Genomic DNA, 26618 nt, shown 5'->3' on the forward strand with positions numbered 1-26618 from the left:
AGAGGTTGGACTAAGACTGGGCAGATTGTAACTCCCGTTTAATAGCTTCTCTGTATCTAAGAAGAAAGACCATCACGTAGCTTGTGTGATATGAAGAGGAAGAGCATGGAGGAAAAGGCAGCAGACCCATCAAAGCATGGTGGGTTTGAGTTTGATGTGTTTTTAAGTTTTTCAGGGATGGACACCCGCAAGGGCTTCACTGGCCATCTCTACCAACGACTGAAACTGCATGGCATAAAAGCCTTCATAGACAGTGAGGACTTGCAAAAGGGCGAAAAAATCAGTGAACTGTTCAAGTACATGGAGGGATCAAAGATTTTTGTGCCCATCTTCTCCAAAAACTATGCAGACTCCAAGTGGTGTTTAATGGAGATAGCCAAGATGGTGGAGATTAACAAAAACGCTGAGAAAGAGAGGCCAATCATTCCTGTGTTCTTTCATGTTGATCCTTCTGATGTCCGACATCAAACGGGATCATTTGAAGCCGTTAAAAACCACGAGAGCAATAAAGAATTGGATGTTAATGCGTTGAGAAACGCCATGACAAGAGCTGGGCAGATTTCTGGGTACTGTTTCCCTGACACAGATGGGTCAGTAACAACCTCTCTCTCTCTCTCTCTCTCTCTCTCTCTCTCTCTCTCTCTCTCTATATATATATATATATATATATATATATATATATATATATATATATATATATTGCAATTGGATTTTCGGTGTTTTTTCAAAACGCTGAGCACATATGTGATCTATCTGCTTGTCTTTATAAAAATCACTTCTTGGAGCATTTGATTCCAATACATGGATAGGTTTTTATAAGGTTTGAAAAAATCAACGACCTATAATTATTTTTAAATAAATGCTGTTTTTTTTATCTAAAATGCATGATCGAAGTGTTTATTTTTAGTAAATTTTTGAGACTCCATATCCCAAAAGGGTTTGCCGTAGTGGGATGGGAGCCAAGGCTACAAGGTAAGCGTCTTAGGCTCAAATCTCATGGGTGTCTGCTCTTATGCAAGCAGAAGTGTGGCTACTCCCTGGGAGCAAGGGGGTAAACCCTACAAGGACAGTGACCACAAGGACGACAGGTAGCGCCAGTGCGGCTAGGTCTTTGTTCCCAAGGGTGGCTTCTTTGTGTAAATATAAAAAAAAAATCATATTGAACACATCAGTGGGATCAGAATTGGAAACAAACACCGAAACCCTAATAACATGTTTCCATTAGCACCGTATCAATTTTGTAGCTTTTCATTATATATATATATAGCATTTGCTACCCTCCTAGAATCATAGTTTTTGGACATAAAAATATGTCTTTTTGAGGTTTTGAAATTTGGTACAATGTTGGCACATGATCCAAAGACTAGTTTCTGCTAAACTTGATATGTAGTCACATATGGAGGGTTGGATGTGCAACAAAACTCAAAAAAATTACATTTTTTCACTAATTGTTATCCACCCATGAGGGTAGCAAACACTATCCCTGTATCACTGTATATACATATATAGGCCGCATCTATGGAGTTATTGTACCACCAGCTTATGGTGGTACATCCTTGGTTTACACAGATCTACATGTTTAATATATTCTATTTATTATTTTCATGTGTTAAAGTTGACTAAAATATGATGTTTTATATCATTTATAAATCACTCTTATTTTCATGAATTATGAGCCATTGATTTTCATGGTATAAAAAATAGAATCTTATATATGATGTATTAAACATGACAAAACCTTCTAATATACTAAATAAATCATGTTTATCATTAGATTTACTATTTGATGGTTAGATCTATCCTACCATGAGTGTGTAGTCCCTATGGTACCATGACACAGAACAACCATATACCCCCCACCACACACACACACACAATATATATATATATATATATATATATATATATATATATATATATATATATATATATATATATATATATATATATATAAAGTCAATGAACTAACAGGCTAAAAATCATAGGTGCGAGATGTATCAACTCAACCTAATTACGTAGATGTGTTCAATATGGTTTGTTTAGAAAGGATTATGCCTTGAATTATATTTTTCTGATGTAAAGCATGATTTTTTGAGTTCTAAAATTTTGGCACATTATGGGCCATTAAATGAGTTTTAAATAATTGAATTGTGACATTTAAGTAGTTTTTTCAAAGTTTCAAAAAAGTCAATATTATAGTTCACAACTCAAAAGTCTTATTTTTAGATCGAAATAATATGATCTAAGTTTTGATCCTTTGCAGATAAACTTGATGAACACATCTTTATACTCAATTTGAGTCAATAAAGCTTAAATCTATGATTTCCAGCTCTATGCCTTTAATATCTGTTTTGAGTTACTAAACTTTGGCACATTGTGGGCCGTTGACTTTTGGACCCCTTTAAAAAACTAATTACTTGTCATAATCACATGATTAAAAATAAGTTTCCTACTAAAAACCTGCCGTCATCCTTAAAATTTGATTTGCAAAAAATTAGAATTCTTTTAAGAAAAAAAAAAGAGTGATTTCAATTTGTTAGTTCCTTACCTTCATTAGTAACCAATATTTACCCTATATATATATATATATATATATATATATATATATATATATATATATATATATATATAAAGTTGGATAATGTTCTTCAAGCTTTGGAATTACTTATTTGTTGTTGTCATCAATTTGCAGGGATGAGGCAAAACTGATCACACTTATATGCAAGAATGTATCTAATTTATTAAGAAAGGTCTCATTTGACATAGATCCTCTAATTGGGATCGATTCTCAATTAAATGAAGTGTTGGAGATGTTGGACAGGGAAACAAATGGTGTTTGTCTTATTGGAATTTGTGGTCAAGGTGGCATCGGAAAGACGACAATTGCGATGGCCATCTATAATAAGCTATCTACTGAATATGATGGTAGTTGCTTCATCCCAGATGTTCGTGAAAATTCCAAGGGACTTCCCAAACTACAAAAAAAGCTAATTTCTGACATTTTAAAAGAAGAAATTGACATCCATGATGTTAAAGAAGGAATTAGCTTGATCAAGCAAAGAATGAGTAGTAAGAAAGTTCTCCTAATTCTTGATGACGTGGATAACAAGCAGCAACTTGATGCATTTATAGCCGATGGAAAATCTTCAAGGCAAGAGGAATGGTTTGGTGCGGGAAGTAAGATTATTGTTACAACAAGAGATAAAAACGTATTCGTAAATCATGGACTGAAGGAAGACCAAATTTATGCCCTTAAAGAACTGAACGATGAGCATTCACTTCAGCTATTCAGTCACCATGCATTTGGGAATGTTCAACCAATGGCAGACTTTATAGAACTATCTAAGGAAGTTGTGGAAGTAACGGGGGGGCTACCACTAGCTCTTCAAGTACTTGGGTCACTCTTTTATGGTAAAAAAGATGAAAAAGAATGGCAAGAAATGTTGATAGATTTGAAACGAGTTCAAAATAAAGGCATTTATGAAAAGTTAAAAATAAGTTACGATTCACTGACGGAATTCGAGAAGCGCATATTTTTAGACATAGCATGTTTTTTTATTGGAGAGGAGAAACAATTTCCAGTTTACATGTGGGAGGATTGCTGTTATTCCCCAAGCTTGTCACTCAAAGTTCTCGAACACAAGTCTCTCATTAGTATTGATGCTGATGATGAAATAGGTACTTTTAGAATGCATGACCAAATTCGAGATATGGGGAGGACTATAGTTCGAGAAGAAGAAGGCCATTTCGTACCTCAAAATTACAGCAGGCTATGGGATGCGGATGAAATAGAAAGGGTGATGGAGGAAGCAGAGGTATGATCTAAACTGATTTCTATCTTTATTTGCATAGTATTAGAACTTTGAATATTGGCATCAGAATGATTACGGCGTATTCTATATATATTTTATTTTTCATAATATTAAAAAGTTGGTCATTAACACAAGATTGATTTCATAGGCACAGGTTTGACTGAATTTTGAGCAAATATATATACAGATAGTAACAAATAATGCCAACATTTTGAAAATGGCGCAATATTTTTGAGACTTATTTCCAAAGCGTAAAAATCCCGTTAATATCGTGAGGCTTTCAAAATCTCTCATAATCTTAATATTTTGTGAATTTATGGCAAAAACATTGCGATATTAACATAACTTAGAATGATAAAACCTCGTCAACAACAAACAAATTAGTGGAAAAAAAGTTCGAAAAAGTAGTGCTGACGTGGGAAACTCCATGTGAACAAGCAGATTTATTAGCCCACATGACTGGTCCAACCATTCCAAATTTCAAGTATGTTGTCAAGTAAAGAGAGTTGCTTTTTAGCTAGAGTTGGAGAAGGTAAGGACTCTTTTTCCTCATCGATATTGGGCTACTTTTTGGATCCTTGTACTCATATCCAATCAATATCTTATTCACATTAAGATATCATCTCACCCACCCATAAGTATCTATTATAAACTTTTGCTGGTAGTTTTTTACTTATGTATAATAAATTTTGACAAAAACTATATTTTTATAAACAAAGTTTTTCCAAAAATCCCCACGTGCCAAGAAAATCTCCACGTTTTTACAAATCTATATTTTGCCGACCTATTTGAAAGCAAATCTTGGTTTCTAAGAAACTTAGTTTTGCCTCATGTTATCCCAACGGGGACTAAGAATAAGAATTTTTAGTTTGGAATAGATGCAACATCTTATATGCATCTTTAATAGGTCTTGACAAGGGGCCCGGCCCAGCCCATATGCCTGACTCATTGCCTACCCGTGTGCCCCAAGGGTACTAAACTAGGCTGGTCTACAAGCTTATATATATATATATATATATATATATATATATATATATATATATATATATATATATATATATATATATATATGAAGGAAAAACAAAGAGGTTAGGAAGAATTAGTACAAGTAGGGGTAGTTGGTGACGAGGGGTGACCCCATCACAACAGGAACACAAGTAAACAACATAAAAGATACAACATAAAACCCAACACAGCTTTGCAAAATCCATCCATTTTGGCAAAAATCCAATACCCCCATTCAATATAAGTTTCCTATACTCTGCGAGCACAGTACATGCAATATAGTAGAAAACACTTTTTTGGTAGATCTAACCATTAGTTTGGTTAGTAAAAAACTAGGTTTGAAAATCCATATATATATATATATATATATATAAGAGCACCTACTAGAAACTACAAGTGCAGGTTGCATCTTCTCAATCAAACTTGATAGATGCAACCACATAGTTTATTTGATAGGAATCATGTTTGTTTTTCAAAATTATACCCAGAAACAGTTTTTACGGTGGGGATTATAAGAGGAATTTTGTGAATATTGAATTTTTTGGTATTAGATGGGCGTTTGAAAATATTGAATAATTTATTTTTTCAAATCAATATGTGAAGTCAACGGATACATATGATCTGGATTGTAAGATGTAAATGGTTTATGAAGCAAAATGTTATTGCCAGATATTCATACGTACGCCCAGTGGCGTAGCTAGGATTCATGGGGGGGGGGGGGGGGGGGCAAGGGTGTAGCAAAAAAAAAAAAAATGGGTGTGATAGTATCAAGTTATATAGGATCAATGTCTAAGTCTTAGAGTTTTGGTTTAAGTATGATGGTACAAAGAGTTACGGTAGGTGAGTGTCGATAAGATTTTAGTTTCAAGAGCAGTATGCCTTAGAATCCTAAAAAAATTTAAGTTTTAAGAGTAAGGGTTCTTAGGTCTATAAGAGTAAGAGTTTTCTTTTGTAAATCTTTTAGAGGGTAGTTCTTAACATAAACTCATTATTATAGTTATCTCAATCAATAAAAAAAGAAGGCTTCGTGAACGTATGCAGTTTTTTGTTGATAAAATCCTTGTCTTCGATCCATTGGTAGGTAGAAAGGTCATTTCCTAACATATGTTAGCATGACAAAGGAATGAATTGAAAACATAAGACCCTTAAGAAGAGTTTCCCTTGCAACTGATTTCGATTTGAATCGGTGTTCAGCTTACCGTATTCATTCCATTTCAATGAGGCCATCGCCCTCTAGTTTGATTGCACAGACTCGGCGAGGGTTATAAAATCCAGTCAGTCAAGTTTGTGGATGAGCTGGTGCATGCGACCCTCAAGGTCTGCTTGATGAGTCGAAACATGCACGTTCTCGCATTCTGGGTAACCCGATTAGGTCTGTTTCCTTTCTTATTTGTGCAGGTATCCCAGCTCCCTCTCATAAAAGGCATGACTTTTCGGAATATGGGCAACGGACATAAGCATTTGAGCAAGGAGGCATCTGAAGCAATGAACAATCTCGAAATGCTTGATGAAAGCTACTATGGGTATGAAGATGAAAGCTACTATGGGAATCTAAAATATCTGACGTTGAGTTGTGGTGGCTTTCGAGCAATGGGTAACGTGGTTAGTAGTCAAAAAAATAGTAGGAATAAAAACACTCGTGCATTTTCTTCTTCAGTGTGCAAAATCAAATATGGAAAAGCAGCAAGCACCCCCATGATTCAAATGCCTATTTTAGGCGGAGCCAACGAGTTTTGTGCCTTTGATTAAGGTACCAAGAATGAGTGATGGGCATTTGGTCATGGGAATTTGAGTCACATGCATCCTAGTGATGAACAACATTGAACAAGCTCACCCTTTCTTTTACTCCCAGTTTCTCATATGTTTTTGATGCATGTAATGTTTTTGTTAATATAAAAAATAATAATAATAATATTGATCTGCAGGTGCTTCCAAGGCTAAAGATCCTCGATCTCAGTTACTGTCAGAGACTCAAGCGCACTCCTGATTTCACTCATCTCCAGTGCCTGAAAAAGCTGGTGCTGGGTGGCTGTTCGTCACTGGAAGAAATTGATGAATCAATCGGGCGTCTTAAGAAGCTGGTTTTCTTGAGTATGGAGGGCTGTGAGGAACTAAAAGGACTACCTAACAGTCTGTGTGAGCTGAAGTTGCTTCAAGTCCTCGTCCTTAAAGATTGCATAACAATTTCTCTTCTGCCAGAACGACTAGGGGACTTGAAATCCCTAGAACGTCTTGACCTTGAGGGATGTTCTGGCCTAAGAAGAATACCTGAATCATTAGGAAGGTTAAAGAACCTGCCTCAATTGCCTCTAGAGTGCTGCAGATCACTGGAACAGTTACCAATCTTCATCGGAAAATTCACGCCTTTACGGGTGCTGAATCTTCATCATTATAGATCGTTAAGGCTGCTACCCGATTCATTAGGAGACTTAAAGAACTTGGAGGAGTTGAGCCTACTTAGGTGTAAATCACTTCAAAAAGTACCCGACACCGTGGGTCGGTTAGTGTCTTTGGAAAAGCTCAACCTGAAAGGCTGCACTTCAATGGAAGGGATACCTGATTCCATAGGGGACTTGAAGAAGCTTCGCATTTTCTCTCTAGAAAATTGTCGCGCTCTGAAAGGTATTCCCGATTCCATCGGTGGGTTGGATTCTTTGAAAAAGCTCAACCTGACGGGCTGCACTTCAATGAAAGGGATACCTAATTCAATAGGGAACTTGAAGAAGCTTCGTATTTTGTCTCTAGCAAATTGTCGCTCTTTGAAAGGAATTCCCGATTCCATCTGTCGGTTGAAGTCTTTGAAAAAGCTCAACCTGATGGTCTGCACTTCAATGAAAGGGATACCTGATTCCATAGGGGACTTGAAGAAGCTTAGTATTTTATATCTAAATGATTGTGTCACTTAAAGGAATTCCCAATTCCATTGGAAGGTTGGAGTCTTTGAAAGAACTCTCTCTTACGTCCTGCACTTCAATAGCACGAATACCTGATTCCATAAGGGACTTGAAGAAGCTTTGTATTTTCTCTCTATATAATTGTCGCTCTTTGAAAGGAATACCTGATTCCATTGGAAGGTTGGAGTCTTTGGAAAAGCTGTACCTGACGGAGTGCACTTCAATGAAAGGGATACCTGATTCCATAGGGGACTTGAAGAAGCTTCGTATTTTCTCTCTAAATTATTGTTCCTCTCTGGAAGAAATTCCCGATTCCATTGGTGGGTTGGAGTCTTTGGAAGAGCTCAACCTGAAGGGCTGCACTTCAATGAAAGTGATACCTGATTTCATAGGGGACTTGAAGAGGCTTCGTATTTTCTCTCTAGAATATTGTTCCTCTCTGGAAGAAATTCCCGATTCCATTGGTGGGTTGGAGTCTTTGGAAGAGCTCAACCTGAAGGGCTGCACTTCAATGAAAGTGATACCTGATTCCATAGGAGACTTGAAGAAGCTTGGTATTTTCTTTCTAGAAAATTGTTCCTTTCTGAAAGAAATTCCTGATTCCATCGGTGGGTTGGAGTCTTTGAAAAAGCTCAACCTGAAGGGCTGCACTTTAATGAAAGAGATACCTGCTTCCATTAGGTACTTAACGAGCCTAACTCATCTATACCTAGTGCTTTGCAATTCGCTTGAACAATTTCTAGATTCCATTGGATGTTTGAAATCTTTGATGGAGCTAAAGGTTGATTTCCTTCCTGAGCCATCTTCAAGAGCCTTTGGGGAACTCCATCTGGATTTTATTGGTGATTTTTTTCAATTACAACGTCTTATCTTGAGTGGCCTCTCTAGGCTCGGGTCTCTTCCTCCGCTTCCCTCTTCTCTTCTTTACATCAATCTCTCAGATTGTACTGCTTTGAGTAAAATATCAGACATCTCAAACCTGAAGCGTTTAGCGGAATTGAGACTCACAGGATGCAAGTATCTCACTGACGTTCCAGGCATTGAAAGCCTCCGGTCTTTAAAATGGTTGGACATGAGTGGGTGTGAAAGCCTGGGTTTTGACCTTATGAGCAGATTGTCACAGGTAGGTACCTTCTTGCTTCACGGTCTTTTTTTTTTAACAGGGATAGAGGTTAAAATCAAAACCCGTGCAGGGATGGAGACGGGGATGGATTCATGCCTTCTCTGCTTGGGCCTCATTTCCGATCTCCATTAGTAAAATAACTAAAATACCTTTAATGATGCTAGTGGATCGGGGAGAAACGCCGCTTCACCCCCATTTGGACTGGGAACGGAAGACATGAAATGGGAATAGATGAAGGAGATGGATGTTAAAATCAAAACGTGGAGATGGAAGGCAGAATTTTTAGACGGGGTAGGGGTGGAGACTTTGTCCCCCACCTCCACTGTCATCCCTAGTGATTGGTATATGTAGCACATTTCGTGATATGCATTTGGACTGATTAGAGCCTAACTCTTTGACTTGCAGGCGTCATTTTATGAGTTGTTGGGTTTCTGCATTACTGGAAGCCGTGTGGTTCCCCACTTGCTATTTGGGATTCCAGTCCAAGGCGTGAGGTTAATCAGATATCCCGGAGATATGCATTGCAATTTTTATTTGACAAAGGCATCGCGCTCCAGTCCAAATTTTGATGAGACATCACCCATTGATGTGTGTTTAGAACTCATAGTGAACGGAACGATCGTCTTCCGTAAAACGCTACAAGGAGAGAGAGCAGCACTGGAGACTGGACTCTACTTCCGATTTCCAACAAGTGAATTTAAGGATTTCTTAGGTGAAGGACATTTGATGATACGGGTTTCAACTTCTTATGGTTACGAGTTGAGTACAGGCAACATCGAATTTAGTTATAGGTGTGCGGGAAATGAAATGCATTGCTGTAAAATTTTCTCTCACCTTGTACTGAATTAGTTGCCTTGTTTCTTGTTTGGGAATTTTCTATTGAAAACATTTTTCTTAGTGGCTTCGTATGTTGAATCCATATTGACAAAAGTTAAAAACCACAAAATATTGACAGCCAAAAACTCGTGAATTATAGATTTTTTTTGAAAATTTTGCATTTTTAGGCAAAATCATAGTAATAAAAAAATTAATTTAAAATATAAAATATAAATTTTATAGAAATATAAATAAAAAATACTTAAAAGCAAAAAGCACAATTTTTTATGATAAATAGCCAATAAAAACATAAATATAGTGTGTAATACAAGGTATGATATTTTCTAGAGATTTTCATAAATCAGGCAAGCTTTGTCACAATGGTTAAGTCAGATGGCTTCCAAAGAGCTTTTTAAAATCCTTTCACGATCACTATCGGGGCTCCTGTTGCTTGGTAGGAGCTGTGTTCCGACCATCTTTTCACGGTCACCCATGTGTTCAAGTTCAAAACCCAATGGTATGTTGTGTAACTGATGGGTCTGCCTAACCCAGCTTCCCATTCATATATATATATATATATATAGGGGTAATGTTTGTTACGCTGGTAGTAAGGAACCTCTTAGTAAAAAAATTGTAATATTTTTTTATTTTTTTCAGTTATTTGCACATTTGACCCTTGGTCATGTTTTTCTGAGGTATATGTCAGAATTTATGAGGTTTGAAAAAATCAATGGCCTAGACATACCAAATTTTCAAATTTCAATAGAAACATATTTTAACATGAAAAAGCTATGATCCAAGGGTATATGTTCAGCATGACCTGATCTGCGCCCGTTTGTGTATATATATTGAGAGATAGAGAGAACGTGAGAGGAGTGATTTGGATACCTTCACATAGTATCAAAGCCAACATAGCTGCAGTTCTTTTTTCAAGTAGTCTATATATGGCATCCAACAATTCTGAGATAAGTTCTAATCCTCCTTCGTTACCTGCGCTGAATAACATGCTTTATGTGCTTCTAAATTCAAACTACTTGATGGGTACATAGATGGGTTTAAATCCAAGCCCACATAATGCAGTCCTGAATTTATTGTTTAGAGGTGACATGACCAGTATCTCTTGATCGGGATTATTTTGTCATTGTTCGAATCAATTCATACGCTGGTTGTTGGTCTTGAGATGCCTTATGAGGTCTGAAAAATGTTGACAGAATCTTATGTTTCACGCTCTCGGGTCATCAACTAAAATAAAAAATTCAATGTCTAAAGAAGGGCAATAGAAGCATTGATGACTATGTTAAAAAAGTTAAGCTTATTTTCCACGAGCTTGCTATGGCTGGGAAACCAGTTATGGATGAGGATCTTGTCATGTGTGTTTTGAGATGGCTCTCAATTTTTCATTAGAACCTAAGCACTCAAGTGGAGAAGTTCATTCAAGCTCAAGAATTTTGAAAAATGGCACAAATGGAAGTATTTATAGGCTTTCCGCTAAATTCTCGTCCAAGATCGGTGCTAGATGAGTGCACTGGTGCTGATCAGGATTGGTGCTACTTACACAAACTGGCACCGATATAGATCAATGCCAATTAATTAGTGATGCTGGCACTGATCGATCGACCCCAGTTTTACTTACTAGCGCTGACATGGTCTGGTCGAGTCGGATCTAGGTTGTGTCTAGATCTGAATTCGGATCAGATCCAAGAGATCGATGCCAATCTCTTTGAGTGTTATCTTGGCAAATGGATCATATTTGGACCTAGGCCTAGATTTAGAACCGGTCTAAACCAACATAGATTGGTGTCAGTCATTGAGATTGGATCTGATCTACTAGATCTAGATTTGTATCGGGTCGAATCCTAGTCTGGCTCAAGTCCAAACCCACTTAAATTGGCGCCATGCTTTGGGATTGTCTCAGACTTTCTGGATCGTGTCAAATCCAAGTTAGATCAGGTGTAGACCCACTTAGATCAGCACATGTCTTAAAGATTGGATCCGATCTATTGGATCTGGAATGGGATCAAAGCCAAAACCCTAGTCTCATTTTGACATATTTTGGCAAAATGCCTATACATTACAAGAAAATAGGTGATTAGCGATGGAATAATTCTGTCGCTAGGTAGCGACGGATTAACAAGAGAAACACATATGTCACTATAATCAATGAAATTTACGAAAATAGCGACGGAATATATATGCCCTCGCAAAATCCGTCGCTACTTAGCGATAGATTTTGCGAGAGAATATTTTGTCGTAATGGACGCACCATTTAGGGACGGCTTTTGCGACGGAAAATATTCCATCGCTAAATAGCGACAGAAGATATTTCGTCACCATTTTTGTGTTTTGATTTACGTCGGCTTAGCGACGGAATTAATCCGTCGCTAAATGTCGCATAACACCTAATCCCAGCCCTCTTTGTCTTTTCTTCTTTCGCTGCTCCCGCTCCCGCCCGCCGCCCTTTTCCTCCCGCCGCCTTCTCCCTCCTGTCGGCCTCTCTCCGGCCCCCACCGTCCACCGTCGCCGGCTGCCGATCCCCGTCAGCCTTCCGTCGCCGTCGTCGTCGCCGCCGCCAGGTAAATTTTAAAACTCCCTACGTTTTCCGGCAGGGGTTCGACCCCCTGCATTTCCGGCTGGGGGTCGACCCCCTGCCGGAAACGCAGGGGGTCAACCCCTTACCTTCCGGCAGGGGGTCGACCCCCTGCTGTTCCTATATAAGATAAACAGACTCTTTAGTTAGCTCTGTACTTCTATCAGAAGTGAAAATGTTCTACCTTCATCAGTGGTCTATCTTGGGCCTCTGAAAGCATCCTCTGCAGTTTTCTGATACAAATCACTGCAGTCTTATGTGGATATAGCATTATTCTGGTTGAAGTTACTGGAGGTTTGCTGATAACCTTATATATTTTTATTCTAAGTAGTCAACATTTCTGATACCAGTATTCTATTTTTATCATGTACCAAAATCTTATAGTTTTCTTCAGGTGGGAAACTTTGAGATGCATCTTAGGAGTATAGCATCAACAAAAGCTCCACCACATATTGTGTCCACTTCAGCTCCACTACCTGCTCCAACTAAGCCAATGGTAGAATCTGTAGCTTCCGCATCACCAACTGTACCAGGGAAATCCTCCCCATCAACTACAAATCCATTTGCCAATGTCTCACAAACCAAGACTTCCAAGCTAGCAGTTTTAGATGGAGTTGGAACTAATGCATATGTCCTAATACATTCTCCTACGGTATGTGATGTATTCTAACAGTTTTCAAATGTTGACTGACCCCAAATATAAAATTGTGTACGCTTCCACCGTATTAGGTTGGCTCATTTCGTCGAGGGAGAACAATTAAAGGGAAGAAACAAGCCCCCATATGTAAAGAGGTATTGCTGTCTGTACTTTTTGGTTGCAAACTTGCAATAACTGTAACCACATCACTACTAAGTACCAATTCTTCATCTAAGTATATGTCAACAAAAAATGTAATTCTTCAACGAGAAGACTTTTCCAGTTTTCCTTTTCTTGAAAGATGATTTGAAGAATACTGGTTTACATTTCAAATTTGTTTTTTGATCTTTCCTGTTCTTCTTCACTAATTACTAAGGAGTATTAACTTTTGATTTGTCGAATTTCTTTTGCTTTAAATAACCAGGGCGATATGATCAAAGAAGGACAGCTCATTGGATATTTGAACCAGTTTGGCACTGAGCTGCCTGTGAAGGTGATTTTCTTTCCCTTTTTGCTGCTCCATGGTGTCTCTCATCAGTCAACAAGGTCAGTCGATGCTCTGGTTTTTCAAAAGAAGTGCCCATCCATCCCTGTTAGATGATGTTAGGAGAACTGGCCCTTTCCGCTAACCCATTTTATGCCAAAATGCTTTTTATGCCTGTTTCTTTTGTTGAACTCATATTCCATGGAAACAAACTACTGTTTTGACCCGTTGGCATCCTCATTCAGCCAGCATTCCTAGCTGCCCTTTTCTCATTTTTGTGGACATGAACATATATTTAAATAATTCAAAAAGACTGAAAATTTGAAGTTCCTGAAACTTTTCAGTTACTTTCGAGTTGTTGCTGGGCAATTTTGGTTCCCTGTAACTCTTTAAAATTTGGTGAGATATATGCCTATTCTGGAGCACGATACTCATCACACCAAGAATTAAAAAGAAGATGGTAAGAGTCATTTCACACAAAATTTGACTTTCAAGTTAAAATCACTTAGAAGCAGTATGGGCATTTGAAAATTTTCCTTAGTTTCCATTAACAAGAGTGATGGAGCCGGCCAAGCAGAATCTAAGCGAGGATCCTATGGATCTTCTAAAGGGTAGTAGGACTGCTGTCTTTTTTTTTTTTTTAAAAAGACAAGTCAAGAAATTTAGGATCTGCTGTTTCTAAAGATTTGGACAGATATGGGTGTTTTTTTCACCAAAAACAGGAACATGTATTACTCTATGAGTAGGAAATGCAGGTTCTGACAGAAACTAGGACCAATATGCATATCTCTCTCTCTCTCTCTACCGTCCCTCCCCTTTCGCCCTTTCATCCAAACACCACCCTTTCATCTACCGTCCCTCCCCTTTCATCTACCGTCCCTCCTCCTCATCCTTCCCTCCACCCCGAGATCCATCGGAGATCCGAGAAAACCACACCGGTTTTCGCCGGAATATCCACATCCGGGGGCCGTTTCCGGCGAGGTCGACGCTGCTGCTTCCGAACCTTGCGCATCCACAGATCCACAGTCGTGTGATCATTTCAGTCATGAGATTGGGGGTTTCCAATGAAGGTGTGGAACCCTAGGGTTGATTTTCTGTCCCTTCAGCCGCGGCATCGCTCCTTCTACCCCTCTTCCACAGCTCCTATAGATCTTTGGTTGCCTTCCTTTCAACTCCCGCTGCTGATGTGGACCTGAGGCTTATCCAGTGATCGGTGAAGGCGACATTCGAGTCAGTGTAGCAGCCCTCTCTTGCCCTTGCCCAGCTTTTCCTCCTTTCCCCTCAGACAGCTGTTGTGGTTTTACCGGTGATTTGCGTCGGTACTCAGCCACCGGCGATCGGCGTTGTGGTTTGAGATCACGTATTGTTATTCCCATGGGAGTTGCCTATGTCTTCTTCCAACGTTGCTGAGATGCAATACTCCGATGCCAGCTTCGCCCTGCCATCGCAGGGTCGTCCCTCACCGCATCAGAGCCACCATCGCCCTTCCTCTACAGCATCATCCCTCACCGCATCAGAGCCAACACCATCTGCAATCGCCCACCATCCTTCAGGCATCAAGCTCTTTGGCGTTTTGACTGCTGAATAGGTCGAATAGGTCGACCTCCTACTGCATCTGTCGACCATCCCTCCGACAGCCAGGTGCTCTCTCCCTATCCTTTCTTACTCATGAGTTACTCGTCGCGTGTTTTTTGGGGTCTTGCTTCTGATCGCTCTTTGGGAGAAAATCGGAGGGCCCTCCATATCATTCAGGATGCACTTAATGACTGGGGTGCAACATTCTCCCTTCGACGGTGGGGTCTCAATGTTGACCTACCGTTCAGACTCAAGCATCGATTATTTTTCAATCTCTCGGATGTTTTCGGTTCATGCCTGGATGCGGGCTCTCTTCATATCTTAGATGTCAGAAAATTTATCCGTATCGTCAGGAGAGAGCCTCTCGAAGCATGTTCTGTCATGGCGCTACTTGACCCGCCTTTCTTTTTTCGGGAGCTTCCACATTGGGTCACTGATCGAGGCTGGTAGCAGGTTCAACCTTCATGGCAACGCTCTTTTTGTGCCCTTAGCACAAGATCTCAGTTGCGTCGCGCTAGACCAGGAGATTGGTGGTGCGCTTCATGCTTTTCTCTAAATTTTCAGAAATGCTTTGATTGCCATAGGTGTGGTTCATCTTTCCTTGCTCGGCGTCATCCTTTTTGGAAGCGAAGGCGAATAAGTGTTCCTCACAACCATTCAACCGGAAAGCCTCTTCACTCCCACAAATCTCCTGTGTTGGGGAGCCACTTTGCCTGTCAGAGCTCTAAGCGACCTTCACGACGTACTTCTTTTTCGCCATGGGTGCAGATTGAAGATCTTCAGGAGCCGAAGATTTCTTTTCGTGCCATCAAGATTGGGACTATCTGGGTCCCGGTCCAGTTATCTCATGCTCTGCCCAGACAGTTCACCGGAAAATCATTTTCTCATACCGCTCTGGCTATATCATCACCTCCGGCGTACGTTGCCAAACGACCATCGAACGTGCTGCCGGGGGGCCCCATGATTTCTGCTGTAACTAGTTTTGATTATTATCCTACCGGTGATAAGTCCATCAATATTTCCCATGCTCATGCCCATCACGATTTCTCTGTCAGTGACTCAGTACCTTTCACGACTAGGGCCCCTTCTCGAGGTGGATTGGCAGCTTGGTTAGGCAGTCATGCAAAAGGTGGGAAAAGGTCAATTTTGCTATCGTCCTTCATTATTTTTCCATTGAGGCGTTTTGATTACATGGCGGTTCACATTATGGCGTTTAATGCTCATTCCACTGAGGCTCACAGATGCATGATTATTGGTCTATCGGTTCCTTTTCTTTTATCGTCAGCCGCCAATGAGGCCACCACTACTGCCTCTACCGTCACTGATTCTTTGTGTAGTTTTTGGAGGTGTGTGGCTCTCCATTCCGCTCCACCAGTTCCTCGACAGTCCCTCACTCTGTCACCTTTGGGTGTTGAGGTTGAAGAGGCAGCCCGGATGCTTGATATCTCTCTCTCCTCATCGCAGTTGATTCATATAACTGTCGATATGGTTTCTACCATTTCGGCAGTCTCTACTATCCTAGGTGGCTCCTTAGATCCTTCAATTGATGTTGGCTCTGGTCTAAGGGGTGATTCCCCAGGTTCTTCGAGGGCTACTAAGCGTACGGAGGTTGTTCGACATAGGCATGTCAGCAGTGGTAGTAGAGGCAAGAGGAGCAACCCTCTCAATGTTACGACTTTCGATGGCAGGTCTCCTCGAAGGTCGGCAAGGCCACACACTCCTCAGATTTTTCCAGATTGTGTGACATGAAGTCTCTCTGTTGGAATATCAGGGGCTTGAATTGCCCATCTAAGCGTACGTTTTTGGCTAATTGGGTTAGACAGGAGAAGCCTGACCTGATTGCTATCTGTGAAACTAAGATGGATGAAGTTTCTCGTTCTGTTGCCTCTGGTATATGGAGGGGTGCTGACTATTTTTTTAAGCCTGTGGTAAGCCATGCTGGTGGTATCCTTATTTTGGGGAAGCAATCTTTAAATATTTCTCAACTGGACATTGGTCTGTTTTCGTTGTCTGTTGCCCTAACTTTGCAGGACAGTGGCAGGAGGGTTGTGGTCACTGTTGTGTATGGCCCGAATCACGCTGTCATGAGGCCTGCTTTATGGAACGACTTAAATAGAATCGTCATATCAAACGGGAAGTATCATTTTCTTATGGGGGACTTTAATTGTCTTTTGTCTATCCAGGATTCTAATAACCTTGTTCTTCCCAATCCATCCATGCGAGGTTTTCAAGATTTTGTTAATCAACATCACCTTTACCCAATTCCTTTTATTGGGGAGCATTACTCTTGGTCGAATAGGAGGATTCGCCCATGCTGCAGAGTTCTTGACAGGGTTTTTGTCACTCCAAATTTGTTGGATCTCATTCCCGATGTCAAGTGTGTCTTGATGGCTCCCTCTATCTCAGACCATGGTCAGTTAATCACTATTTGGGGGGATGGTTTTAAACAAGCCAAGAGTTTTGTGTTTGAACAATGGTGGCTCCAAGAGCTAGACTTTCACACTATTATTTCAGACTCTTGGAACAAGCCTTCCAATGAGCAGTGGGCAGCTATCCGGTGTCATGAGAAGTTGTCTTGTCTCGCTAAGGATATCAAAGCTTGGCTCCATAATCAAGATGTGGCTAAATTTCATCAAATGGCTACTTGGGAGCAAGCGATTTCAACATTGTATCAAACTATGTCTTCCCCGGAGTCTCTATCTGATTCTCACCTGCAGAGTTTGCAGGACAGATCTACTGACTTATCAACGCTTTTGAATAACTGGAGGGTCAAAGAGGAAATTAGATGGAAGCAACGGGCAAGGGTGAAATGGCTTGCGGCCGGAGACAATAATACTAAATTTTTTCACTCATATGCTTCTCATCATCATAGGAGGAATGTCGTCCCATCAATCACCATTGTGAGCGTTTCGTACCTTAATCAGCACGTTATTTCAGCTGTCACTCAGTATTTTAAAGATTTATATTCGGTTTCACTTATTGCAAAGGGTGTCATTGGCCCTGTTTCTGTCGGTTCAATTCGGCAAGATCAAGCCAGAATTATGCAAATGAGGTTCTCTGAAGATGAGATTTTTAGGGCCATCAAAGGTTTGTCGGAGTGGAAAGCTCCAGATTCTGATGGGTTTCATGTGGATTTCTTCAAAATTTTTTGGTCTTGTGTGAAGCCGGATATTATTAACATGTTTGATGAGTTCTATTGCAACTCTAGATTGCCTATTCAAACCCACTTGGCAATTATTTCTTTAATTCCGAAAGAGGATGTTGCCACTGATATCTCTAGGTTTCGCCCGATTTCGGTTATGAGTGCCCTTTATCGAATGATTGCTAAGGTATTGGATAATAGGTTGAAGGTCGTGGCTCACCAAATTTTTTCGAACTCTCAGTTTGCCTTTATCCACAATAAGAGGATTCACCATTCATTCATCTTGGTCTCTGAAGTCATTCACTCCTTATATCTTAGTGACCAACCCTATTTTTCTCTTAAATTGGATTTTCATAAAGCCTTTAATTCTGTGCATTGACCCTTCTTATTTCAAATGTTATCCAATTTTGGCATTGGTCGTCGTTTTTCTGGGTGGGTGAGGGAATTGGTCTCTAATGCTCATTCCATGATTAAGATTAACGGCACTAGAGGTGGCCAGATCAAGTTGGGGCGTGGATTAAGGCAAGGCTGCCCTCTATCGCCTTTGTTGTTCAATGCCATTGCTGAGGGTCTCGTGGTGTTGCTCAAGCGTGCTGCGAAGAAACGCCTGATAGATCCTCTAGATGTTCCAGATTTTTCGGACCATATTCTTATTTATGCTGATGATATGATTATTTTTGGGCGAGCAAACGTGCAACAGATGCTTAGATTCAAGTTTATTCTCCAGTTCTTTCTTTCTCTTTCTGGGCTTTCCCTAAATGATAGCAAATGCTCTCTTACTATGTTCAATGTTCAGTCTCCTATGCTTGCAGTGGGTAAACAAATTTTTAATTATGCAATCTCTGAGTTGCCGATGACATATTTGGGTCTGCCGTTACAAGTGGAACGCCTCTCTTTCGCTGCTTGGGCTCCAACTATTCAAAAAGTGAAAAACAAGCTTCTTTCGTGGCAGGCTTCTTATCTCTCCATTGCTGGCCGTCTGACTTTAATCAGACATGTTCTTTCTTCTATCCCTGAATTCTTCATGTCAATGTTCGTGATGCATGTGGGCGTGAAGAAGCAAATTTGTCGTTTAATGTCGGATTTTCTTTGGTCTGGGTGTCAACTCAAGAGTAAGCGCCATTTGGTTGGTTGGCGAATGGTGGTGTTACCGAGGCGTATGGCTGGCTTAGGTGTTTTTGCTCCAAGACAGAGGAGTATTGCTCTCGTAGCCAAGCAATGTTGGATGACCCATCAACCAGGCTCTCCATGTGCTCGCTTGCTCTATGCTAAATATGGTGCTCCTGATTTATCTCTTTTTCGCCATGGAACCCGGGGTCTGGCGATCTCGCACTTGCGAAGCATGTGGCTGAGAGCCTTATCGTCCTTCAGAGATCAAACTGGGGATGCTGGAAATTATGATCAGTGGTTACAATGGGCGATTACTCCAAATGGAGCGTTCCACACCCACAAAGTGTATAGATCGTTGCTCTCCTCAGGGGCAGATTGGTTCCCTGAGTGTGCGTTATGGGGTAAGGGCACTTCTCCAAGATCTCGGTTCTTGGCTTGGTTAATTTTGCATGATAGGGTTCAGACTCACAATTATTTAAAGAAGTTGGGCTTTCAGTTTCCAAGTTGGTGTGTGTTGTGTCAAGCTGCTGAAGAAACTACTTTTCATTTATTTTGGTCCTGCCCAATCTTTGTAGCCCTATTTAATACACTACAAAAAAAACAGTTGATTAGCGACGGAATTTAGTGACGGCGTTATATCGTCGCTACTTAGCGACGGATTAACGAGAGAAATTAATCCGTCTCTATGTTTGTAGAATTTTACGAAACTAGCGACATATTATATTCCCTCGCCCAATCCGTCGCTACTTAGCGACGGATTATGCGAGAGAATATTTTGTCGCAATAAATACGACAGTTAGCGACAGAATTGCGACGGCTAAAATTCCATCGCAACATAGCGACGGCCTAGGCGACGAAATATTTTCTGTCGCCTTTTTCGTTTTTTGAATTGCGATGGCTTAGCGACGGAAGTAATCCGTCGCTAAGCCGTCGCTAAATGTCGCATTACCCCTAACCCCAGCCCTCTTTTTCCTTTCTCCTTTCGCTGCTCCCGCCCGCCGCCCTCTCCCTCCTGCCGCCCTATACATCCCGTCGACCTCTCTGCCAGCCCCCACCGTTCGTCGGAAGTCGATCTCCGTCAACCTTCCGCTGCCGCCGCCGCTGCCCGGAGCAACCGCAGGTACGTATTTCACCTTAAATGGATTGGGGGTCGACCCCCTGCGTTTTCCGGCAGGGGGTCGACCCCCTGCGTTTTCCGGCAGGGGGTCGACTCCGCCAGGCGGTCGACCCCCTGCCGTGTCCGGCCGGGGGTCAACCCCTTTTGATGTCCGGCAGGGGGTCAACCCCCTGCCGTGTCCGGCCGGGGTCGACCCCCTGCCGTGTCCGGCCTGCTTTGTTGTTGATATCTAGGACTGCTTTGTTGGAGTTCGGAGATCATGCTGAGCATGATTTTAATGTATGAATATGGATGTGTTCTTATTTTTGGAGTACGGAGTCCATGCTATGCATGGTAGTAGTTAGTGAGATATTGAAGTGTGTTTGTTGCAGGTACATGTTTGACATTTGTTTGATATGAATTATTTCGATGTATTACAATGTTTGATGTGATTGTATCCATGCTTACATGTAGTTACTTTCAATTTGATTATGTCTTCCATGTGAAATTGTATACTGAAAGCATGCTTCAAATGAATGTATCGTGTCATGAATAGTTTGCACATGAAAATATTAAGTTATCAATGCATGCATCATAATTCTTGTGATTGTATGACATCATATATTGCATGATAAATTTGATATTTTCTTCATCATAGCATTCTGATGGTTCTCTTTTAACTGGTTAGGATACTATTCGTAATATCATACGACAGAATGACTGCAAACCGTGAATGGATGTACCGTAGGATAGTGGACAATGAGTTATCGCATGAATATATGGATGGTGTCGACAGTTTTATTGAATTTGCAACGGCAAGTGTCAGTACGGTAGATCCCACAGGTCGGATTAGGTGTCCCTGCAAGATTTGTAAGAATAATTGATTTGTAGAACCTCATGGTGTTAGACATCACCTATACAGGAAGGGTTTTGTGAGTGATTATCAGAACTAGACGTTTCATGGAGAAGAATTTAGAAACGATTTTGATGCACAGGTGAATGTGGTGCACGATAATCCATATACGAATTTGATATTTGATGCTGCAGGAACAAAACTGGGTTCTGATATGAGTTCTAGTGATGTAAGAACTGCCGTAGATGAAGAATCACCAAACGATGCAGCTAGTAGATTTTATGATTTACTTAGAGATGCTGATGAGCCACTTTGGAACGGTTGTGAGAGTCACACTATCTTGTCTGCAGTTCTTCAACTAATGAATTTGAAGTCCGAGTATAATTTGAGTCAATCATGTTTTAACCGTTTGTGCATGATTGTATATGTATATGCAACTCAATTATAAATCCTTTTATGTTCTATATGTGGATACATGACTCGGTAATATAAGTATTTGTGGTTTGCAGACGATTTGATCTGGAGTTGCAAAATGAAGTTTCACATCTCACTGATGCAGAAGTACAAAAAGAACGTGAAACTAAGTTTGTGGAGTGGTTGAAACAGTTGGTAAAGAAGCTAACATAAATTTTGTACTTATAAACAACACTAAGTTACTTAATTGATCGTGATCACAATCATTGTTTATGTTTGTGCGTAGGTTCGCAATGGTGATGTTAAAGATCAAGGAATATGTGATTTAGAAAATGGTCCAACCAAAGTTGTGCAATGCTACAACGGGTATATCGTAAATGGTTATCGATTCCATACAAAAGACTACGGTATAAACAAATCAACGATAAATAGTGGCGTGTGTGTCAAGGGTAGCAGCTACGGTGAAAATGAACATGATTACTACGGTGTTATAGAGGAAATAATGGAGTTGACTTACTTAGGCATGAATAACAGGGTTACGATATTCAAGTGTCATTGGTTTGATCCAGCTGCAACAAGACTCGACAAAGCTTCAGGCATTGTGGAGGTGAATCATAAATCCAGGTTTGGAACATATGAACCATTCATATTAGCCTCGCAAGCTCAACAAGTTTATTATACTTCATATCCGAGTATAAAAAAGTCAGATAGAAATGAATGGTGGGCAGTTTGCAAGGTGAAATCCAAACTATACCCCGAGTATGATCAGTTACAGGAAGATGAGTTAGCTGAAGACAGTGATTACTATCAATCAGATGATGTCTGTGACTTCGCTTATGGTCACGATGTTGCGCATGAAATGCATGTCATATCTCCATTGGCCGATGAAACATTCATAGAGGAATGTGATCCAAATGATGTACCAAGTGGATGGGCAAACAATGAAGAAGAAGAAGAAGAAGAAGAAGAAGAAGAAGAAGAAGAAAGTCAAACTAGTGACGAGGAAGAATTCTCAAGCTAGTGAGCAAAATCTTATACTACAAACCTCTATTTAAATGCATTGTAATACTTAATGTGAGTTGTATTGTAATACTTGGTGTGAATGATTAAAAATTTTATTTGAATGTATTGTAATACTTGATACGAATGATTCAAATGCATTGTAATACTTGATGTGAATGATTTCAATTATCTGAATGTATTATAATTTATGCAATTAACGAATGATTTGAATTAGTGCAATACTTGATGTCAATGATGTGAATGACTTGAATGCATTGCAATGCTTGATGTGAATGACCTGAATGCATTGTAATACTTGATGTGAATTATTTGAATGTATTGTATGACATATGTTATTTGTTAGAATATGGTTCGTGGAGGTTATAGTGGTCGCTCATCCAGTAGTAGCCAGGCTCAACCTTCATCTTCACGGGCTCCTGTGATAGGTATATCATATAACTAATTAGATGCTTGATTAGTTCAAATGCACATTCTGAGAATTTCTAATGTATTTTTTTACAGATGATGCGCCTGTACACGACCCACCTACACCAGTTGATCGCATAAGTCAACAGCCAACACAGGAAACAGGGTCTTCTCAGGCTGGCACAAGAAGACTCATTCGAATAGTGTATATCGATAATCGACCGTAAGTATTTTGTTTTCAATTATTGCATATCTTTTAAATATTTTATATTGATATTTACTGTGTAACAATTCATGTGCAGCACGAGGTTTGAGCCACAAGAAGTAGTACGGGAGATTAGGAATTCACTTCTTCAACATCTACCAGGACCAGTTGCTCAATGGAAAGAGTACCCAAAGGAGGTGTTAGACAGATTGTGGTCCTCATTCATGGTATACAGTTGTTCCTCATAGTTAATGTGTTTCATATTTAATTTATTTAAGCAATGTCTACTAACTTTCTGAAAATATTTGTAGGCTTCGAATCGCTTTGCAACTACGGCGGAAGAAAATGATGCAAGGAAGGTGTGGCAGAAGGTGGCTGTCAATCGATTTGCAGACATGCTGCACACTATGAAGACTGCAGCAAAAAAAGCATCTGGCGTAGTAGATGATCCATTACTGTGGAAGAGCCATGGTCCTATTACTATCAGGAGAGATTACTGGGATGAAATGTGTGATAAGTGGGCGGGAGATGCATTTAAAAATCGCTCTGCGAAGGCTTCACAAAATCGATCGAAGATGCCCGAAGCCCATCTACACACAGGTGGATCTAAGACATTTGGGAGCCACCTAAAGAAAATGGTAACTCATCAATATATAATATTAATTTTATAAGTATTGTTGCAAACTTGTGTACTAAATCTTTTGTCATTTAACTTCGCAGGAAGCAGAAAAAGGAGGCAGTGTACCATATAAGGATGTGTTTGTAGAAACACATAAACGGAAGACCACGGGAGTCTTCGTATCAGAGAAGGCGAGAACGACAACGGTATGTATTAATTCTATTAATAATCATTGCAATATATATGCAAGTTATCATAATGTTATCATTAATTATTAATAAATACTTTAAACATTATTTTGTAGGAGGCATATGAGCAACAGATGGTAGAGCGATATGGCGAAGACGCTACTCAGCATCCATCATTTGATCCTACAGCATGGGTGACTGCAGCAGGTGAACCCAAAAAAGGTCGCGTGTTCGGGTTTGGGAGTAATATGAACACTTCACCAGTTATTGGTTCTTCCAGTTACGGCTCACCGACTTCTTGCGCCGACATAAGCTCCAAGCAGCCGACTATTCTTTCCGGTGATGATGTACGCGAGATCATTAATGAATCACTGAATAACTACTTCCAATACACCGTCGCCCCCTTTCTCCGAAATGAGATCAAGGCCGCTGTTCAGGATAGGGGATCTTCGATTCCAGGTCCCTCTCAGGTATAATCACATATATAGTTTTTTTGACTGTCTTAAAGCACATCTGAGTATGGTAGAATCACATATAGAGTTTTTCTAGATGCCTTAGAACACATATGAACATGCTATAATCACATATTCAATTTTTTTACTGCCTTAGCACACATATGAGCATGATAGAATCACATATAAAGTTGCTTTGCCTGCCTTAGAGCACATATGAGCATGCTATATTCACATATTCAATTTTTTTACTGCCGTAGCACACATACGAGCATGATCGAATCACATATATAGTTTTTTGCCTGCCTTAAAGCACATCTGAGCATGGTAGAATCACATATTCAGTTTTTTTATATGCCTTAGAACACATATGAACATGCTATAATCACATATTCAATTTTTTGACTGCCTTAGCACACATATGAGCATGATAGAATCACACACACACACACACACACACACATATATATATATATATATATATATATATATATATATATATATATATATATATATATATATATATATATATATATCTTTTTGTCTGCCTTAGAGCACATATGAGCATGATAGAATCACATATAAAGTTTTTTTGACTGCATTAGAACACATATGAGCATGCTATAATCACATATTCAGTTTTTTGACTGCCTAAGAACATATATGAGCATATTATAATCACATATTCAATTTTTTGACTGCCTTAGCACACATATGAGCATGATAGAATCACATATATATATATATATATAACTTTTTGTCTGCCTTAGAGCACATATGAGCATGATAGAATCACATATAAAGTTTTTTTGACTGCATTAGAACACATATGAGCATGCTATAATCACATATTCAGTTTTTTGACTGCCTAAGAACACATATGAGCATATTATAATCACATATTCAGTTTTTTGACTGCCTTAGCACACATATGAGCATGCTATAATAACATATAGAGTTTTTTTACTGCCTTAGAACACATATGAACATGTTATATATCATTTATGATAGAATCACATATAAAATTTTTGGCTTTGCCTGCCTTAGAGCACATATGAGCATGCTATATTCACATATTCAATTTTTTTACTGCCTTAGCACACATACGAGCATGATCGAATCACATATATAGTTTTTTGCCTGCCTTAAAGCACATCTGAGCATGGTAGAATCACATATAGAGTTTTTTTAGATGCCTTAGAACACATATGAAAATGCTATAATCACATATTCAATTTTTTGACTGCCTTAGCACACATATGAGCATGATAGAATCACATATAGAGTTTTTTTATTGCCTTAGATCACACATGAGCACATGATAGAATCACATATAGTGTGCAATTTATTTCATTATATTTTGTTTATCAATACTGACTGTTCTTTTCTTGTGTAGGCTGCTAGCGATAATCAGGGTAGTGGAGCTGAAGGGACAGATAAAGACAATGAACAAGAAGACGCACAAAATCTTGGCGATGATTAGAGGACTGTGTTGAAGAAGTTCTATTTTTTTATTTTTCCTAATTGTAATTGTTGAATTGTAAATAATTAAACTTCTTAATTTTAAGGTGGAACGATTAATTGTCGTAGATACTTGTTATATGAATTTTTTTGTGTGGTTTGTTTTTTATTTACAGGAAATATAAATTGTACAGGAAATAGAAATTGTACAGTTCTCGGTAATTAATTTTCAAATAAATTTTTTTTGATTTTTTTTCGTGTTTGCGACGGATTAGCGACGGAACCATCCGTCGCTATTCATATTAATCTAGCGACGGCATAGCGACGAAATTAAATCCGTCGCCAAGCCGTGGTCGCCGTTTAGTACCGGCGGATTGGCGACGGAATATAGCGCTCGTTATTCCGTCGCAATTAGCGACGGACCTGGCGACGGAATAATTTCGTCGCCAGTTAGCGTCGAAATATTCGCGACGTAAGCATACTGTCGCCTCGTTGTCGCTAATCCGTCGCTAACCATGTTAGCGACGGATTAGCGACGGAAGGTGGTCGTCGCTAATCTACTGCTTTGTTGTAGTGATAGGACGTGGAGATCTCCGAACGTAATTGTCAAAGAAGAGTCTTTTGCGCTTGATCTTCTCCTGGGCTCTATTGAAATTAGACGATGCAAGCGGTGGAGACTGATCTGAAAGACATGGTTGCTTACTACTTGGTGGTTTG

At 39.7% G+C, this 26618-nt stretch overlaps 1 protein-coding gene across 1 annotated transcript; it reads left to right on the forward strand.

Annotated features, from left to right (window-relative positions):
- Positions 1 to 32: 32 nt before the first annotated feature.
- On the forward strand, positions 33 to 26070 carry LOC149831057 (TMV resistance protein N-like). The gene is made up of 6 exons (XM_090013641.1): positions 33 to 590; positions 2693 to 3815; positions 6216 to 6419; positions 6743 to 9125; positions 9240 to 9592; positions 25837 to 26070. The coding sequence occupies exons 1-4, from the start codon at positions 91 to 93 to the stop codon at positions 7721 to 7723; spliced, it is 2808 nt and encodes a 935-aa protein (XP_089869767.1). The 5' UTR covers positions 33 to 90; the 3' UTR covers positions 7724 to 9125; positions 9240 to 9592; positions 25837 to 26070.
- The last annotated feature ends 548 nt before the right edge of the window (positions 26071 to 26618 follow it).

This window comes from Nuphar pumila, chromosome 7 (genome assembly GCF_984573655.1).
Source record: "Nuphar pumila chromosome 7, dmNupPumi1.hap1.1, whole genome shotgun sequence".
In the NCBI taxonomy this organism is placed as follows: Eukaryota; Viridiplantae; Streptophyta; class Magnoliopsida; order Nymphaeales; family Nymphaeaceae; genus Nuphar; species Nuphar pumila.